Below are 21,733 nucleotides of genomic sequence, written 5' to 3'. Positions count from 1 at the left end.
GCCTTCCTGTTCACCGGTTTTCATCTCCATTGAAATGGACAAATCCCAAAAGGGAAGGCAAAAACACTCTGACTACAATCAACAGCAGAATATTATCTGCATCTTCTAAATTGGACGGCGAGGGAAACGATACACTGAGGCCATTGCTATCACACGCAAGAAACTCCCATTCTGTGAATAAATCACCTGGGATCAGAGTTAAATGAGCAGCTCAGTCTCTACAGTCTTTCTTTCCTTCTCTCTGAGCTTCTCTACCGTTCCTGTTGACGTTATAAATAACACACAAGGCTGTATTGATGCCACAAAGAAAACACATATGATATCTTCCTTAAGAAGAGACAATGGACTCTTTGACTGGATGTCAGCATCTCCCCGAGTAACTACAGCTGATCTGAGATCACCATAGCTGTAGATAGCGTTTTGCAGAGCCTGTTGATGTGCAGATGTGGAGTAATGAGGGTGTTCACTCAGCTCTCTCTCTGTCAGAAGATGCTTAGGCAGTGCCATTCTGCCAGTGCCTGCTTGGCTCACTGTCAGCGCATGCCAGCAGCCTCTAATTTCTCCATTTGATGAGCAGATAGCCTCTCTCTGTTATTAGCCCTCATTCTCCAGCCTCTGTTGTTTGGGCATTTTTACCCTCTGCAAACTTTAAGAGTGGCCAGCTATAATGCATGCATTACACCTCTGCTCACCTGCTGTTAACAATGCCATGAACAGAAGTAGCCATGCGCCAAGATGATGGGGTCCTGCAAGTTATTTCCACACAAATCACCAACAGATTGCTTCTGTTAGTCTGGGGGTATGGGGAAAAATGGTTTTGTTAGTCTAATGAGGTATAAAAATGGCACGTGGCAGGTGTGTAATATGCAGATGATGCCAACTCCATTATTCGCAATGCAGGCGTAATTGCATTTTTCAAGGGCCCGGTGTTTCTTCATGCCTCCTGAATGTGCAGGCCATCAGAGGCCTCAGGAAAGCAACACAAAATACTTCTGCTCCAGACGGTGATACCTGATAGCACCACTAAAGCAGTTGTAGTACATTAGCTGAGCCATAAAACAATAAGGTACCAGGAACATGAGCACATCTGCTATTGTAATTGAATTTATAGCACAGCATTTTTATAGCCCGCCATGTCCAGCAAGTTGTAATTCTCACAATTCAATAGATTACACTATCACTATTAGTTTAGGTGAGGAATGTAAGATTATACGCGTCGGGTTTAAAGAAGCCAAAGCTTCCATACCATTTTAAAATGAGACATAATGTGAGTAAGAGAAAGGAAGAATGATGGAGCCAATTTGGTTACAGAACACATTAAAGTCTTTTAAGTCTTTAGACAGATTTATTCCCAAAGAGTTGATCAAACATCCCCACTTAGCATATGCTGTATAATCTAACGCAAGTCATGAAACTTTATTTGTGGGTCAAAGCTCTTCTGAAATTTTATCAGGTACTTTTGAATGAAAACCTGGTGTAAATTGCTCCACTCTACTGTTTGCTTACTGTTTATGCCTCACTTTCTTGATGATGCATTTTCTGTCCAAAAAGTGCCCTTTATTATGCACAGACAAATATTTCATTGAAATTAGTAAAGAAATATGAAATGTATCATCAGCCAAATGATATCTGAATGTATTATTATTATTATTATTATTATTATTTCATTCATTCATTTTCTACCGCTTATCCGAACTACCTCGGGTCACTGGGAGCCTGTGCCTATCTCAGGCGTCATTGGGCATCAAGGCAGGATACACCCTGGACGGAGTGCCAACCCATCGCAGGGCACACACACACTCTCATTCACTCACGCAATCACACACTAGGGACAATTTTCCAGAGATGCCAATCAACCTACCATGCATGTCTTTGGATCGGGGGAGGAAACCGGAGTACCCGGAGGAAACCCCCAAGGCACGGGGAGAACATGCAAACTCCACACACACAAGGTGGAGGTGGGAATCAAACCCCGACCCTGGAGGTGTGAGGCGAACGTGCTAACCACTAAGCCACCGTGCCCCCCATTATTATTATTATTATTATTATTATTATTATTATTATTATTATTATTATTATTATATTCATCCTCAGTCTATTACCACTCACTGCAGGTCTTCCGTGCTTCAGTAACATGTATAGTCAGTCACCTCATTGTTTTGGGTTCCCACTTAAACATCACACGGCAGCTCAATGTGAATTGAGGAGAGAGCAGACTGCTGCGTTTGTCTTGGATCTTGTTGATCAGCTCGTATTGCTGGGTATCTACAAGAAGATAGAAACGGGGTGTATTTCACCACCTGGTGAGAGCACAGGCTATTGTGTTTGTGTGCTCTCCACAGAGAACGGAGAGATAACAGAGAAATTTCAGCTCTGAGCTTGTAAGCCAGTAGTTAAGGATGTTACTTCAACAACAATCAAATCATTGTTTTTTTTTTATCTTAATGTATTTCCTTATTTTCTGTATTACAAGATTATTAAAGCTCTCAAAGTGAGATAAAACGGTCTGGTGGAACAACAGTCAAAAGTATTCCCTTTTCTTCACAGACTGTTCAGCTGTTTGAACGTGGTGATCCCTGTTCACCTGCAAACAATCAAAGGATGTTGAAAGTGCATACAGGAAAGACTTCTGCTGCTATATTTAGTGTTTTATATATGGAAATAAAAAATTACACATGAAATCTCTTTGAATGACATGAATAGAATAGAAGCCTTTATTTTTGTCACATATACATTACAGCGCATACTCTTTCTTTACATATCTCTTATTTGGAGGTTAGGTTATCACAAAGTCAGACATGGTACAGCACCTCTGGAGCGGTGAGGGATAAGGGCCTTGCTCAAGGGCCCAACAGTGGCTGCTTGGCTGTGTTGGGGCTTGAACCTCTGATCAACAACCTAGAGCCTTAACGCTTGAGCCACCACTATAATAATAATAATAATAATAATAATAATAATAATAATGATAATAATAATGATAATAATAATAATTATTATCATTATTATTATCGTTATTATTAATAATAACAATAATAATAATAATAGTAATAATAAAAGCCTCAACAATATGGCAGAACTTGTGTTTTTTTATGCAGCGTTTATAAAAACTAAAATATGTCTGACACATGACAGTAATAACCTAAAAAAGTATATCACAATATTGATAACATCTTGTCATATTATCCACTGCTAATACAATACAAATCTGCTCAAAGCAGGCATTGAGATTCCTTTATGCATGACGTAAACTAAAGTTTAAGATTTGGTTATTATTTGGTAGGTAAACGGGTTTCAATACAAATAATCAAGATTGGGGTACCTCTGTTTTAGCCCCAGAAACATCAGGGACACAAGAAGATGTTATAATGTCACAGACATGCTATATAAGAAAGAGACGCTGGATTAAATGCTCTCTCTCTCTCTCTCTCTCTCTCTCTCTCTCTCTCTCTCTTTTTTTCTTTCTCTTGGGGGTCAATAATTAAAGTGCAGTTAAATTAGTTCAGTGCAATAAGGTTTTAATAGAAGGTTTTAATGAATGATCTCGAAGGGAGGTTCAATCTCAAATGAGGGGTCAGTCCCTGCCTTGGCTTCTCTTTTCCCATATTTTTTTATCACAGATCTCTCTGCTTTCTTAAGATGCTGCACCATTACTGTTGTTATGAATGATCAAATCACTACCCATTGCACTTCACAGAGGCTAAAAGAGATCAACGAGATGATTGTCTAGGAAATGAATCATCCAGTGGGGAAACTTAACACCCCAACCTTCAATTTCAGCAAGATACCGGAAAGAGCACATGGACAAGAGTGAGCATGTTGTCATGCCTCGGTCATTGTTTTGCAGCTGCTACCACAAAGAAACCCTTGAGTTGATGTAAAGGTGTCTGTTTGCAATCTTCTTCCCCTTGTAATTACATGTGTATTGAGTACAGGTCCAGGCATGCTCCATTTAGGTACAAGACCCTAACAGAGGAAACTATAGTGTTGAAATCTTTCACTGATTAAAGGCTGCTCCAGAATGAGCTTCACACCAGACAGCTGATGTTTGGCACCCGCTTGTCCAGCATGATCATTTTCTGTGCTTTTTTAAATGCCAGTGTATCCTTTAGTGATGTTTTGTGTAATTGTACTGGTTATAACCAGTGGTGGATTTTTTATCTTTCTCAGTAAAATACTAAAATAATAATAACACCAGAGCTGCCAATTGATCGAGAATGGAATCTGAGCACACAACAAAGCTTTACGTGAATTTTCCCATTTTTTTCCAAAGTTCAGGAATTCCCTTCTTCCCAAGCATCCACTATTCTCATAATGTTAATGCTCATATGACTTTAGCCCCTATTCAGCCACATTTGGTGCTCAAAAATAAGTCTTATCCTCCATGTCTTATATTTTCACAAACTACCACTGTCTTTGGGTTGTACTACTTCATGTCAGAAAGCCAGACAGCATACGACCACAAACGAGAGTGGGTGTGGTTATCATACACACCCACCAAGACAAATTACAAATATGATATCAAATGTCTTGTTCCTTGCTAGTGTGAACATAACACACTTGTTTACACATTAGTCCCTTTGGCTTTCAACACCACAAATATATTAAGTATTTCTTGTGATGTAGGTCACTAATGGTCTTATGAAATATCTGTTTCTTCTTCTTCTTCTTCTTCTTCTTCTTCTTCTTCTTCTTCTTCTTCTTCTTCTTCTTCGTCTTCTTCTTCTTGCTGATCCCATTAGGGGTCATCACAGTCATCTTCCTCTGTCACACCAACCACCTGCATGCCTTCCCTCACCACATCCATAAACCTCCTCCTTGGCCTTCCTTGTCTCCATTTGCCCAGCAGCTCAATCAGCATTTTTCTTCCAATATACCCCATGCCCCTCCTCTGTACGTCAACTCTCTCACTTTGTCTCCAAAGCTTTCTACTTTCACTGTACCTCTAGCATACATTTCCAATCCTGTCTATCCTTGTCACCAATGCAAATCGCAGCATCTTCAGCATCCACTTCCAGCTCTGCCTCCTGCCTTTTAGTCAGCAGCATCGTCTCCAAGCCATACAACGTGTGTGTAGCTGGTCTCACCGAGATCACCAGGAAAAAAAAAGGCAGTGGTGGCTTTTCTCACAAGTGGTTAAGTGGTTAAGGTTCTTACAATGTAAATATTTCAAGTTAGTTAAACATTTCAATCTGGATTAAGTTAGAAACAAAGGTTCACCTACTGCCTTAATAGTGTGAGTAAATCTAACTCCAATTCACAAGTAGTCAAGACAATGGCTTACTAAGTTTCATTTTTGGAAACTTATAAACTTGCGTTCTAAATCCAAATCTTGTCATGGCAATTGTAATTAAAGAGAAGAAAAAAGGTCACTTAACTTAATCAGGCTGTCATGTTTTATAGTTAGACACCAAGTTCAAATTCCTGCCAGAGCAATGCCATTAGTCTTCGACTGCTCAACTCATTTCAGTCAGTCGCTCTGGTTCTCTAATTTACAGTAGATCCACGATTCATGATTAGACTTGACAAAACCTTCTTTTTGAAATAAATGCATGCGAAGCAATTGTATTATTTCAGTCGTGTTACCTGAACCTTGGTTTATTTGCACTTAAACACAATTTTTGTTGTTTTCTACTTAATTTTTTTTAATATAAAATTGACGTGTCCATTATTCAAAGATCATTCTTTATTTCCGTCTTCTGAATGTTGTGCTCAGTGATTAGGGATTTATAATCCTGAAATAGATAGGAGTGTTTCTATAATAACCCTTGACCCACAGAGTGGTGATTGTCAAGAGCTGGCATGGAGCCTCTCAAGCTCAATTTGCCCCACACTGCTCTTGAGAAAGTATTGTGGTCTTATTGATCCATCTTCTCTCTAGGCCTCAGCTCAAGGCCATGTTTCAAAGGTAACCATGAAATACTAATGGACTAATTCAGACTAACCTGCTTGCTGCATCCGTGCTCCACACATCTCGTTTCCATGGTACGCACTGCAGGACGGCAACACGGCTGAGAGATGCGAAGGCCTGAAACTAAAACAACACACTGTTTCCTTCTCTCTCTTTCTAGTGAACTGGATACTGACTAACCTCCGCTCTGCATGTCTGACTTCCAGAAGTGTTTTGTACAGACAAAGCATTTGTTATATGAAAAAATACTGTTTAAAGGTTGCCAAAACAGAGTTCACAAACTAAACAGCGGCCCTGTAATGGAAAAAACAACGAGTCCAAAGCTAGGCAAGGAACATGGATCATCTGTCTTGAGGCAGCAAAGGGCTTCCAAAGTGAGGTGGGATTGGTGTAGAGATTTTGAAATGTCCATGTGGATTCAATCAGTTGTTCACAAAGTTACAGTTATGAACATACAAATAATCTGGGTAACATGAGTGCTGTGGCTTTATTGTAGTAGTTAATGTGGAATTATTGTAGTGTCTCTCTATCTCTCACACACACACACACACACACACACAAGCTCACACACAGATGTCTTGGGTTACTTACTAAGAGGCGATGGCTCCAGTGTAATGCCTTCTCAGCAGTTCAGTAATGAGTTCATTGTGTGATGACTTGTGGCATATGGGGTACAGACGTTGCATTTCACTAACAGTTTATCAGTCTTTATACACACTGTTTGCTGGGGATCAGATGATATGCATTCAAATCTGCCTTTAGTATTTTCCAGGATAGGATTTTAGCTAAACAATGGTTACTGGAAATGAACGAACGACCATAATAATATCCTAATAACGACACGCTTATCCTTTCTAACGTTCAGCAGAAATTGAATCATATATGAATCGATAGGAATTTTTAAGACTGAAATAAACATAAACAATGCAGACTTCAGCTGCTTAGACTGAGGCCTTTATATCATTTATGCAGTGCAAGGAAAAGAAAACAAATGCTGACAGTGGTATGCTTGCTTCCAGCAGTCTGAGACTCAAAATATCATCACTGCAGTGCTGTCTGTATCTCTCATCTGTTTACACAGGGATTTGAAAGGGTTCAGATTTATGTTATGGTAAATCTATGCTATGTGTGTTATGTGCTTTGACTTAAACCTTGCCTGAAGGAGATGTAGTGAATATGCTTGGTGTTTGTGTGGCTGTAAGACTTTAGTAATATGACTGCAGTATGTCTGTAGGCTATGGAGACGGTGTACTTTTTTGTTCGGCTAAGAAACATTGTCAATGGGAGTTGTTGTAAATTCCTACATTAAGCTCTGCATTAAGGACCACGGTAGAGAATGTGAGGAATTTTCTCTTCTAACCACTCAAATGTAAATTCCTCACTCTTGTAACTACACAGCTTTCGTATTAGGTTTAGCGTTAAGAGTGAATCGTTTATGGAAGTATAGGCAGGATCAAATACAAGATAAATTGATATAAGCATAAAAATGAGTGTAAGGAGAGAAATAGTGCATAGATGTAACGAACTATATAAAAATGTATAAAGATGTAATTAAAGACACTTAAGAAGTTATTAAATGCTTTTGAGCGTATAGAGTTAAACTGCTTAATGCAAATTGGTATGGAGTTCCAGAGTTTTTATGTACAGAAACAAATATGATATAAACGATAATTCAGATGTTTAAGGGGTTAATCTACATTCCTGTGTAAAGAGTGAAGGCGGATGCAAGCCAGAGCAACTACTCGCAATCTTGTCACTTGACATACCATAACAAACATGCCAAGCTCATTTCATGCACTTAAAATGTGTGAAACTGACTCCTGATGAGTCTGTCTATCTATCTCTCTCTCTCTCTCTCTCTCTCTCTCTCTCTCTTGCTCTCTCTCTCTCTCACTCTCCCTCTCGCTCTCTCACTCTCTCTCTCTCTCTCTCTCTCTCTCTCTCTCTCTCTCTTGCTCTCTCTCTCTCTCACTCTCCCTCTCGCTCTCTCACTCTCTCTCTCTCTCTCTCTCTCTCTCTCTCTCTCTCTCTCTCTCTCTCTCTCTCTCTCTCTCTCTCTCTCTGAGCTGTGTCAACACACAGCCTCCAGAGTCAATAGCTAGGTTTCTGGGATTAATCAAAGAAAAAAAATATTAATGTTATGCAGAGGTTATTCATTAACCATTCTGAAGACGCACTTCCTCTGTGTGTTTTGAACCCTTCTTTCTGTCATGGTGTTAGCCGAGCAAACTGTTCACACATTCAGGCTTTTTAGAGCATATGGTTTAGATCACTGGCTGGCACATTTCAGTTTGCTCACGGTTCGTATCTTAAATTTCTCCCTGCAGTTAAAGAGCGACTGTGGAAGGAAAAGCTTGGGACTTGACTTTGTTAAGTGATTGTATAGTTATACACCCATTTTGTAGTGAACCTCAAGATTTGAAATATGCCCAGTGTTTAGCTGTGATTGCTGGATCAGAGGAAGTCTTGTGTGTATCTGGTGACCTTGGTGTGTCCGCACTGCTGTGCAGAGAACAATGTGTCTAGTGAGGTTGTCTTTCCGGGACAAACAGCTGCGTAGGTTAATGAGTGTGCTCATGTCTGCTTACAATATTGATCAAGATTTTTCTAATCTGAGTGTAAAAACACACACACACACACACACACACACACACACACATTTATATATACATGTACACAGCGTATACAATATGCAAATCTGAAAAAATACTTTTTTGTATAAAAAAAGTAATTTTGTGGCCTATTTTCATGTTTGCCGTTTTCTCATCTGACAGAAGCCTATTGCATGCTACAATCACATACATTACTGTAAATGTACTGAAATATTACTTTTTCTCTGTGCAGGCTCAGCTTTTATGATGGTGAACACTTCTGGAAGGTTTCCTAGCCAGAGAGCTCAACTGATTGTCCCTCAGCTGAAGGAAAACGACACACACTGCCTTATATTCCAGTATTATGGAGCCAGTGGTGAAGGCTCGAGCCCTGGCCAGCTCTACATCTATGTCAAAGAGAACAACAGTCCAGTGGGTTTCCCTGTGTGGAACTCATCTGGACCTGCTTTTCATACATGGAAGCAAGTTGAACTAGCAGTCAGCACTTTCTGGCCCAACTTTTACCAGGTAAGATATTTTCTATATCATCAGTACACCTCTATTAATCTATATAGTCCAGAAAGAGCTGTCATTATCAGTAATATTTTATTCAGGGCTTTGTTTACAATGCTGAGACACATTAGTGTTACATGGTGATATCAGAGTCATACAGTATCAGAGTCATATATTGCTGATGATTTAGCATGCCAAACATTAAAACCTCAACAACTCTAATTCAAGGGGGAAGAAAATATAATTAACTCTCTTATTACAGTGTCACGATATCCATTTCTGTATTTATAATGTAGAAAATCTAATTTTTTAGAAGTTATTGTCGTAAAGCAGTTGTACAGAAATCTATATTTAGATAGAGATCCATAATGAGCAAACTGGAGGAAACAATGACAATGAAATCACCTCTGAGTGACTCAAAATGAAACCCATCATCTTTGTGTGAGTATATTGTGAATAAGAGTCCAGGAATGAGCACCTTATCATTATCACAGCTCTTAAGTATAAGTCTACAGTATCCAGATAAGATTTTCTGATTATGGGACTTGGGCATAAACTGCTTTTGGGAAGTGGAGCTCCAACAGCAGAAGGTGAGTCACAAGTGCAGAAATCTCTTAGCAGAAGTATCGTATGATAGTATTATAGAGATTGGCTAGAATGCTAGCGAAAATACACATACACACACTCAGGATTAAGGAGCTGCAAAAATACATTATCCCAACATACAGTAATTATCTATATAACTATACACAGGAGCTCTCAGAATAGACAGAAACAATCTCTATGATAGCAGACTCCTCTTAGGAATAAAGCTTAAAATCGTTTATATATGTTACACTTTAAAAGGCAACAACCAAACAGATGAGCAAATGAGATGGCAACCACAAAGCATACACTTGGCAGAATCTGGGAGAATGGCTACAGAACGGTTCCTAATTGTGGTCATAAGTGACCTTGAAGGAGAAAAAAATAAGTTGCTATTGCCGTCATAATGTTTGTTAGACTCATTAATGAACCTAATGTTTGTGGTTCATCCTGTTTACCATGTACACAACAGTAGTACAAGCTTCTTTTGGCATCATACACTGTAGAGAATCTTAATTAATTCAGTTCACATAAAGAGCTCATTCACACTTGACATGTAACCACTAAGCTGCTCAGGTAGGCTGATTTGACACATGCCATGTTGGTGTAGCACTGCCTGTTGATCCTCATAGGGAATCTATTTTAATTGCAAGAGAAAGTCCCAATTACTTCTTGCAAAATCGACTCCTGGTGATCTTGCAGCTGATTCTGGACTGCTCCTCTGGGTTTGACTGAATAGAGGCAGAATAAGAACCAGTCTCTGCACCTCAGTCATTCAGTAAGGACCCAGCATGCACCTTTAATGGCTGAAAAGTCATTGTGTAAAGAAGTGGCACCATAGGAAAGCATTCATTGACTCAAGTGGAGATGAACATTTCAGCACAAACACAGGAAAAGCTGCAGCAAAGGTATCAAGGTTTAGTCACAGAAGAGAAGTACAGCTCTTTGAGAAGTCTTTACTTCTTTGGTTCGCAATATATAGACTTCAATGGTTTTAAATAATGTCTTAAATGGATTTTACAAAACCGATTCAGAGATCGTTTAAACTTTTAATTTGATTTATTTAAATGATAATCAATCATTTAAATTAGATGTGTGTTACATTGGGCTATGAAAAGTGTGTGCTAAAAATGTCTGATTTCTGCAATACATTTCATCTCGTGTGCTGTAAGATTCAGAACATCCTGAAATCCATCTAAAGTTAGATATGGTGTAGTATCTTAAAAGTATCTTAAAAGAATCTTAAAAGATTTTGGTGTAGTAATTACAATCTTAGTTGCTATGTGTAGTTAATCATGATTAATCATTTATTTGCAAAAATAGTTTTACATTTTACGTTGCATAAATGTTCAGGCCATAAGAATTTGATTGGAAGAAAAAAGGAGAGACCTTGTGATAAACACTTGGATATATACACTCACCGGGCACTTTATTGGGTATACCTTACTAGTACTGGTGTGGTCTTCTGCTGCTGTAGCCCATCTGCCTCAAGGTTCGACGTGTTGTGCGTTCAGAGATGCTCTTCTGCATACCTCAGTTGTAACGAGTGGTTATTTGAGTTACTGTTGCCTTTCTATCAGCTCGAACCAGTCTGGCCATTCTCCTCTGACCTCTGGCATCAACAAGGCATTTGCGCCCACAGAACTGCCGCTCACTGGATATTTTCTCTTTTTCGGACCATTCTCTGTAAAGCCTAGAGATGGTTGTGCGTGAAAATCCCAGTAGATCAGCAGTTTCTGAAATACTCAGACCAGCCCTTCTGGCACCAACAATCATGCCACATTCAAAGTCACTTAAATCACCTTTCTTCCCCATTCTGATTCTTGGTTTGAACTGCAGCAGATCGTCTTGACCATGTCTACATGCCTAAATGCACTGAGTTGCTGCCATGTGATTGGCTGATTAGAAATTTGCGCTAAAGAGCAGTTGGACAGGTGTACAGTACCTAATAAAGTGGCCGGTGAGTGTATAGTTCCATGAAATGGCCATGGAATACTTAACTTAGTATTACTTTTGTTTTCATTTTCATTACATTTTGAGCATGTGAGCTTGTGCTGTTTTGTCAGTATAATGCACAATAACTGGCGGTTATTAGGATAACTAGCCTAGATGTCTAGTAGCCTTTATCAATTTCTATGCACGATCATTCCAAACTAAGTTTAATGCTAAATTATGTGTTTTATCTCGATTTATCTCGGGTTTAAATTGATTTTATTTCACTAGGAAAAATGTTTTTGTAAAGGTTGAATGTAGCTATGTATAGCCAAATTTAAGCTTACATTCAGATGTCTGTTTAATATCAAGAGCAGAGTATTAGGTCCAGTTTTATTAAAACTCCTTTCTTACACACAACTAACTTACATTGCTAATCCTAGCAATTACATTTCTATAAAAATCTGTGAAGATTCTCCAGTTCTTTAGCTAGTCTCTGGTCTAATGGCTATATAGTAGATAGATATATACAGTGGTCATATACAGTTGACTTCCCAGCAACAGAGAAACATCATGTAGACAAGTGTATGTAATATATTATCATACGGGTGCAGCTCTCCAGACGAAGAAGAAGAAGAAGAAGAAGGAGGAGGAATTCTCCAGTGTAATAACCACCACCTGCTGGGTATTTAGGGTGGGTGGCTGGAGAAACTTCTCCATCAACAGCAAGATGTTATTGGTGAAGCCTGCAGTTGCGACTTCTTAATATTACAATGATTAACAATAGGATCTGCATCCATGTTATTGTAGATAATTAGCTATAGAGAGGTAATTATGGGTTTGCATAATTGCACAGTATCTTAAGTGTTTGTCAAAATGAAACCACCTGGTACTGAGAACTTACTTTGTCTCTTATTTTGTAATTGCACGGTTTGTGTTTTTATCCTTTTCACATCTCCCTTTGCACTTTTTCTCCTGCTGTACAATGAGAGAACGCCACCGGCTCTAATTACTCCTCGAGTTTGGTCGCTTTTCAAAACTTTTAATAAATAACAGCATGCGTTTTGAATATGCTAATGTCCGTGCCCCGGTGCTCTCTGATCTTCACTGACATTTCGTGGTGTTTGGTTCTGAAATAAGTTATTGTGCTTCAATTTATAGCATCTGGATCACAATTAAAGGGGTGAGGAAAAGACCACTCGTGCGTGATCAGTTCCGAACCAAAGTGGAGAGCTTGTAGCTCAATGAACAATTATATATACACATCGATCAAGATGACAAAAGTGACAATTGTCCACTGTAATGTTCAGACCCATCACAGACTCATACTATTTAGGCAATCCGTTCTGCTGTGTATGGAATCCAAAAACTAGAGAAGGAAACAAAATAAATGTCTCTGTATGCCTTTTGTCTCACAGTGATTGCTTCTATATATAATGCAGATTCGTAAGAAGCCATAATGGCTTCAGTAATTGAGCAATTATACATTCAGCTAATGAAAACAGTCCAACAACAGAGAACCCATGGCACATTGACCATATTTAAGAGACCTCTTGGGACCAGAAGGTTTTTACTATGTAGTGTGGTGACACACATCAACACCACAGATTTAATCTCCCTCCAGCTCACCATGACATTTCACATGCCCAAGACTGGCTTTTCATTTTCTTTTAAATTAGCCCCTCATAAAGCTCTAATTAGCGGCCAGGCCACTTACAATTGCTCAGAATAAAGCAGAATGAAAATCAATTTAAACCCATTTGAATGACCTAAAAAGCATCACGTTTAAGCGCATTCTCAGTGTTATCTAGCATTTAATGACTTGTTTGGGTGATCTTTGTTCAGCGTTCATTGGAGTGACACACTCGAGACCTACTAGGCAACGTAAATGGGTTTGAGGAAAAACTGTCACCTGCTGTTATTATCGACCCACAAGTCTTTTTTAACAGGAGAAATACAGGTTTATAAAATAGAATGATACGTTTTAGACAAGCTGACCACATTTCTGTATTTAAAAAGACGTCTATTTTGTATTAACTCAAGGGCAGACTAAATGGTTTAAAAAGAATTTACTCTTTTCCTTTGAGAGAGGAAGAAGAGGAAATTTGCAGTGATATAATTTTAGCAGGTTTTTTTATCTTATAATAAAGAGTCTGGTTCCTCTCAAGGTTTCTATCTCATGTCGTCTCATGCAGTTTTTCCCTGTCATTGTCGCTGTCACTGAGATCCTAATCTACATTTCTGTAAAGCTAGTTTAAGCAAATATTGTTTAAAGCTCTATAGAAAAAAGATAAAATAATGCAGGTGAATATTATTATTATTATTATTCCACAGACTTACAAATATGTCAAAATATTTCTGTAGCTCTGTAGACCTGCGTCATTGCACTCTCTTTCCATTACACTTTTCACTTTTCCTCGTATCAGCACTCTCACAAACACATGTTTTTCCATTAGTTGTATTTTTCTTCCACACAACAATCTTGACACTCAACCTTAAAAAGCATCAAATCAACTTTTTTCTGTCCTCCTGCAAGTTGGAAAGTCACTTTCGAGAGTTGTTGAGTTTGATGAGAGATGGAAGAAGAAATAAAAATCATTGAGACATTGAGTGGAAATGATTGGATAAGTGGGTGCTGTTTCCACACGTCAAATCTGATGTAATCCGAGTCTGTAGCAGGCTTCCAGAAATGTGAGCCCACAGGAAAAAGCAGAATGTGTGTTTTAACCAGTTGCTTCCTGAGTGATAGGGTTAGTGAGACACATTGCTATTCCTCCCCCCTTTCCGTTTTCCTCTGTCGTTCTTTCTCTCCATCTGTTGTGTGGTCAGAGTGAGAGAGTGACACTGCACAGTGTTGCCTATAAAAAAGATCAATTGATAGACGACTCACAGCGGCTGCTTTAGGAAACCCAAATCAGTAATGTAAAGAGGTCATGGAATCCTGACTCCACTGAGGCATATGGGAAATCAGTTTTCTCACAATAACAAGACGCCTGTTGGTTTTGATGAATGTATGAATAGAACAGACTCACACACAGTCATCTGTAAATATAGGAGCGTAACCAGCTGTTCACCGTTTTTACAGTTTTCTACTGTTCAACTGTTTATTCTAACAGAGAACAAACTCACACTGAGGCTCACAAGCTACAGGTTTCCTACCCAGTCCTACTGATCAGTCCTGCAATTATTATTGCCTTAGACAAACTTGTTTTTCACAATCTGTGACCTTGAACAGGATAAAGCAGTTACTAATGATGAATGGATGAAAAACAGTAATCTGCACGCTGTCATGTTAATCATTGTGGCCTTTCATTGATCTGCAAGCTTCCTATGTGTCCACCTGCTTTCACACACTACAAAGGGGAAAAAAGGCTTTTTTGTTGGGTCCTGTGAGATACACAAGTGTAGTAAAAATCCATCAACATCTGATTCATTTCCATAACATTAACCTGAGATCTTTATGCATTTATTGTGAATTGTTTTGATTTAATGTTAATCATTTAAACTCATTCTCTCTCTCTCTCTCTCTCTCTCTCTCTCTCTCTCTTTCTCTCTCCAGCTCATCTTTGAAGTTGTGACCTCAGGACAGCCCGGTCTGTTGGCTATTAAGGACATTTCACTCCAGGGACATCAGTGCAGTAAGTTCTCTCTCTGTCACTCTTTCTTTCTTATGCACCATGAAACACATGCATTTTGTTCCCAAAAATACACTATCTGCCGAAGCCCGAATAAAAGAATATTACAAGAATTTCCTGTGAGATTATTTATAAACAGGCCATTTCAAAATAGAAAATTATCAGCTTTTTTGTGAACATTGTTGCGTTAGTAAAAGTGGCGCCTGGTACATTTATTAATCCAGCACCATTCCCTGGTGATGAGCTAATTAAGCAACTGTAAAAGTAAATATCAGTTGAATCATGTTTTTAAATATGGGCTATTTCACATGAATTTTTTGTGTTTAGCACAAAAAAAGTGTTTTTTTTTTCAGTGGTGGCCAGAGATCTAATCAGCAGCTGTGTAAATAATTTAGGAAAATATAGAGAAGTTAGGCTGTTATGTCATATTATCTGTAGTGAGCGTATGTAGTGAATAAGAAGCTAGTTGAGATTGAAATGAAACTGACAGCTCGGGTAACAGCAGATTGAAGATCTGTTAAATCAAGAAAATGTTAATTCTTTTGTAAATCTATACAAATAAAACAGATCAAAAATGATTAAAAAAAACAAATAGCTATTAATGCACCAAAATAACAACAATAAAAAAGGAATAAAATAAAATAACTGCACTAGTCTTAGTGTTTTTTTCCTCAAACTGGCAGTTGATTGGTTTGAATGACGGCTTTGTTTATGTCATCACTGTTTTGCACTAATTACGGCTCCGCCCACATTCCCCTGTTCAGTACGCATGGTTCCCTGGAGATTGGGCATGGACGCTTTGTTATGAGACCGGTCACTTGGCAGAAGAAATAATGACAGTAATTGGTATAAGGCATTTGTTGCGGTTATGTGATTTAACACACCACCCTGGACACCACACGAGACTAATTTATCAACTAGATTTGTAAAGTTCGTCGCGACAAACTTTGATGTTGGCTTTGACGAGGCAAGTATTCTCAAAGGCCGGTGCTTTTTGGAGGCAAGTGGAGGCAAGTGGACAGAAAAACATTTGGAGGCAATCTGAATTCTCCTGAGGAAGTTCCCCTCATTGGGCTGAGTGTTTTGATATGTCACATGCCCATGTTGTGCAAAATTTTGTATTTTCACGTGACATCATGTGACGTCACGTGACTTCATCAGAATACATGTGAGGAAGTTCCCCCTCATTGTTCTGAGTGTTTTGATATGTCACGGGGCGGGGCTGTGGCACAACCGGAAGGCCAGTCGGTACACCAAGTTAAAATTTTGTTCAGAGTCTCACCCTAAAGGACCTGGCCGAGTTTGGTGTAGATAGTTCGAAAGCTTGCCGAGTTATAAACCTCCAAATTTTATAATGGGAGTCTATGGGAAAAAAGGCCATTTGAGACCCGGTACCGGAAGTAGCGGTACTCGGATCACTTAGAAAAGTAACAGCAACAAACTTCAGAGCAGGGTCTACAACATATCCGAATTTGGTGCAAGTGGCTCGAAAGCCCTAGGCTGTATTAAATTTTATAAATTTTTGTCTAAGCTTAAATAGGAAAACAGAATGCTGGCTTCTACAAAGCCAACATAATAATGTGAAAATAGCTTGCAAGGATCAATCGTAAATTAATTATATGTACACCAAATTTGTGTTACATTTTATCTGGTCCTAAACTTTTTCATATAACAAAGCCACGGAAATGAGAGAGGACAGATGCATTAACATTAAGATCATTTTCATTTCATTTGGCTTGTCATTCAGGATGAACTCTGGTAGCATGGCCTCATATCTGTTATGATATCAGTCAAGATGAGATAATGTATTCCTTTCTCCCACAAGCTGTTTAATTCTTTTAGATGTAATATTTGCGATATGGTACATGGCTATGTTATTAGTGGTCATGTCTTATAAGTTCCACATCGTATTATTTCACCTTCAAGCTTCATTCCCTGTCAAGCTCAGGCTTGAAAACGAGAAGAGTGATGCCTGTAAAGCTGTTTGAGCTGTTTGGTGTCTCTTTGCAACCGCTCTTCACTCCATCTCAGCTTTCACCTTCTGTCTTCCACCTGCTAATCCACTTCTCTCTCGCAGCGTTTGACTTTTCACCCCTTCATCTTCTGCTCTCATGCTGTGTCGGTCCCTCGCTTATTCCATCAGTCATTCCATAATTCTTTCAGCTTCCTATCAGATCTTTGCCTCCTGATATTTCCCACATACTTATTTCTCTCGCTGATTTTTCTGCATACCCTGTTTATTGCATTTTACTGAAGTATCTACATGAATTATGTGATTTTTTTAGAATTTGATCACCACATTTTTTATATATATATATATATATATATATATATATATATATATATATATATATATATAAAAATATGTGTGTAAATATATGTTCAATTCAATTCAATTCAAGTTTATTTGTATAGCGCTTTTTACAATGGACATTGTCACAAAGCAGCTTTACAGAACATAAACATAGAACAAAAGATAAAGATAAACATAAGGAGAAGTATAAAGAATTAATATAATAAAAATTCAAGATATATACAGTTCACAGTGTGTATGTATGTATGTATGTGTGTATGTGTATTTGTCCCCAATGAGCAAGTCTGAGGGCTCAGGCAACATATATGTGTGTATATGTGTATATGTGTGTATATATATATATACGTATATTTATATATATATATACATATATATATATATGTATATATATATATATACATATATATATATACTGCGATGGGTTGGCACTCCGTCCAGGGTGTATCCTGCCTTGATGCCCGATGACGCCTGAGATAGGCTCCCCGTGACCCGAGGTAGTTCGGATAAGCGGTAGAAGATGAATGAATGAATGAATACATATATATATATATATATATATATATATATATGAAATGTTTGAGTTCTTTAAATAATTCAATTATTCCAGCATAAGACATTAAAAATATCTAAATAATAAATTTAGAGATTTAGAATCAAAGAATTAGGATTCTTCAGAATATGTAGATTTTAGTTATGATAAACGTGACCAAACATGCAAATTAATATCTACAGCACATTTAGCCTAGTGGAAATTGATTCCATTTCAGTGATTAACTGATTTACTTTTGTGACTTTGTTTGTTATTGGTTCTTGTACAGGTCACCATAAATGAAAAAAGGTTAAATATGATTTCAGTATTAATGCAATAAACCGGATTTGTTTTTATTCAATGCCACAACAATGCATTGAAACACTCACACTTCTCCTCACGTGTACCTTAGTAACAGTTTTCTGGGTCCTACTGTATGCCCCAATGCTAATGAAGTGCTAACATGTTAATATATTACCATGTAGCTGACATAGTGCCTGGTATGAATTGAACTGAAGCAAAAATTCCTGAAATATATTGTAACCAGATGCTCAGCTGCTTCCAGTGTACAAGAACACTGCACATAACAGTTTCAGACAGTGAGAAATGAGTAACGAATGCTTCAATGCTACTTTAATAATCAACATTATTAAATTCATTAAGTTATTGTTACATATAAAGTTATACAGTTTCAACAAAATTCGAAAAACCTTGTTACATTTTTCAAAATTCCACTTGACAAGTTTTAATCTTAAAACAGCTGGGTCACATGATCCAAACTTTTCTTTAGCAGGAATTTAGCACGTTTTGAATTCTAGCTGAAAATTAAGTACGAGTCACACAGTCTGTCCACATCAACCCATATATGAATGAAGAGAAAGAGAAACAGCAGGCCAGAGATCTGAAGCCTGATTTCATTGCTGTGTGTTACGTACAAGCCGTTTCTCAAAGCAGTGTGTGTGTGTGTGTGTGTGTGTGTGTGTGTGTGTGTGAGTGTGTGTGCTTAATTCAATTAACATGGACTTTCATCCTTCATCCTTACCTGTGGTCTTTGTAATCTATATATATAAAACTTTCCATTATGTATTCACATCAACCCAGTTTCCATGTGAATGTTTTTCCCTTTGTTGTCAGAAAGTATAATAACATTAGTCTATAATCAGCCTTTAATGAGGATATTTGGCGAGTTCACTGCTCATGGTGAGGCCTTAGTGTGAACAAAAAAATCATCCAAAGCCCAAAGCCATCAGCTGAATCCTGCCTCTTTTTGTTTCCCAGGGTATTTTAATGCTGTGTCTGTAAAACCTTCCTCAATTGCCTTGAACCTGAGCTGAAGCTGACAGGCTGCATTCACTGGTTGGAATAAAGACCAGAAATGCTGCTTGGTCTCATTGCCTCTCAGCACAGTATCCTAATTGAAAACTTTAACACAGCTGACCTGGAAGAAAAAACACATCAGAGTTCCGACATATTTACCTTGGGGGAATATAAGACAGGGGGCACAGGCCATGGTTGGATCTGAATTATTTAAAAAAAAAATACTGGTTTTATTTAAGATTTTAAATAAATACTCTAGAGGTATGAGCGATTACATTTAACAATAAGTTCAATATCGCATTTACTTCTAATAGAAATCTTTGTGATTTCTTTAGGCAAATGTATTTGAAATTTACTGAATAAATATAAATACATTCTTATTTTTAACTGTACAAATAAATGTCAGTTTTTATTGAGACAAAAATTATTTTTTTTTTTTATTTCTGTACTTTTTCTGTCAATTCTGTCAAATTGTAAATAACCAAAATTGCTCTTTATCATATTGCTTTAGTTTTTAAAGTAAGTTTTTAAACTTACTTTTTAAAGTAAGTTTTTTGAGTAAAATTAAAAACAGTCTTTGTAAGACATTTTCTCATGTCTTTTTAACGCACTTAATATAATATATATATATATAATATATAACGCACATATTAAGAAATGTGACAACTGCCCTTAGACATCGTTATAAATTAATTTAATACATTCTTTTTTCTAAGTAAATGTTAACGTGTAGAAACTCCTCTCCCTGGTATGGATGTGGTAGATCTATATGATTCTATAATATATATCATTATATATAAAGATTCTTGTAAAATTAACCCAGTATAAATATAAAAACGTATTGATTTATATTTATTTGAAGCTGGAGCTAGAAGAGGAAATAACACAAACTACTGCTCAATATCCCATAAAGCCATCTTACTGATCATAAGGTTCATTATAGTAATGTTAGACATGTATGCGAATAGAAATGGACCCACTAAGATTTGTGTGTGTTTCTGTTGCAGTGAGTACACCACACTTCCTGCATATTAAAGGTGTCGAGGTTAATGCAAGACAAACAGCTAATTTTCACTGCACCATCAACGGCCAGCCCAAGGACCATATGAACTACAAGCTGTGGTTACAGGTAACACTGTGTTTCTGCTTCCTGCCTTCTAATGGTTTGCTGCTTTATCTTATTTTCCAAACTTCCCGGTTATTAATGTCGTACTCGGCTTTTTGTAACAGCGAAGATGAAACACAGTCGATTAGAGCGATGCGTCTCATGACATTAATGAAGAAATATTTCCGAGGAATAAATGTCCCCATCTGTCCACAGCATGCGGATGTGCATGCACAAGGACACACAGTTATGTGCTTTTGGATGTTGAAGTGCATGTGAGTTTGGTGTGTGTGTTTTTTGTGTATGTGTGTGTCTGTGTGTCTGTGTGTGCGTGTGCATGTTCGTGTGCGTGTGTGTGTGTGTGTGTGTGTGTGTGTGCGTGCGCGTGTGTGTGTGTGTGCGCATGCCCAGAGAAGAATGAACACATTTCTTTCCCTTTCTTTCTTAGAATCCAGAGTATGTAGAAGTACAGAAATGTGCACACATAGACACACACACACACACACACACACAAACACACACAAAGCTGAACAGTCTCATATTGAAACTCACTTTAGATTAGAGTTTGCGAGGATGTATCCAGTTCATTGAGTCAGTTTGGCTGAAACTACTTTTCTCTCTAAAGTTTTATACACTGTAATAAAACCATGTTATACACCAAGTTCCCGCTCTATGAGCAATCCAAGGCTGTGTGTACTTCCTTCCCAGGAGATCAGCAGCTGCCTGCCTGCTTTTTGCTTCATTCACTGATAAACACTCTTGAGGAATGTCCAGGCCTCGTGATCAGACATCAAACGCATGCCTCAAACTATTCTCTAAATTATCCCTCAGGGATGCTGAGCCCCTCTAACTGCTTAAATTATTCATGTTCATGTTTTCCATTTTGGCTAATTTTACAGCAGCCTTCCATTCTGTCACACATCCCAGGTCACAGGAATGTTTTCTAACAGACAGGAATGTTTTTGTTTACTCTATTATTAAAGGAATATCTGAAATTCCTCTTATTCTTCTCAGGGTATCGGAGGCCGAGAGGCTCCGATGAAGGACACCAGGCCAGTGAACCCCAGGCGCTACATGGCAACGTTTGACGTGGTGAACACCACTAAGGGGGATTCAGGCCGTTACCGCTGCATCGTCCATTCAGACAAGGGAGTGGGCGTGTCCAGCTACGCTGAGCTCATTGTGAAGCGTAAGTCATAAACCTTATCACAAATCTTACTGGGATTTCAATTAATCACTGAAAAGCAAGGCTTTTTGATCGAAAGAGCAACAGTTAGCTTATTTAACTCATTTTACAACTTCTC

General features: G+C 38.1%; 1 protein-coding gene across 10 annotated transcripts in view; it reads left to right on the top strand.

Moving 5' to 3' along the window:
- The window catches only part of LOC132845609 (receptor-type tyrosine-protein phosphatase mu-like), a 204,110-nt gene that overhangs the window by 68,608 nt on the left and 113,769 nt on the right, over positions 1-21,733 (top strand). For all 10 annotated transcript variants that reach the window (XM_060869713.1, XM_060869711.1, XM_060869710.1 and 7 more), the window contains exons 3-6: positions 8,753-9,027; positions 15,089-15,167; positions 20,332-20,453; positions 21,444-21,618. In XM_060869713.1, coding sequence (XP_060725696.1) covers positions 8,753-9,027; positions 15,089-15,167; positions 20,332-20,453; positions 21,444-21,618 — 651 coding nt within the window. The remainder of the gene's footprint in view (positions 1-8,752; positions 9,028-15,088; positions 15,168-20,331; positions 20,454-21,443; positions 21,619-21,733) is intronic.

The sequence above is a fragment of the Tachysurus vachellii genome, chromosome 5 (genome assembly GCF_030014155.1).
Source record: "Tachysurus vachellii isolate PV-2020 chromosome 5, HZAU_Pvac_v1, whole genome shotgun sequence".
Classification (NCBI taxonomy): Eukaryota; Metazoa; Chordata; class Actinopteri; order Siluriformes; family Bagridae; genus Tachysurus; species Tachysurus vachellii.
This window is presented reverse-complemented; position numbering and strand designations above follow the sequence as displayed.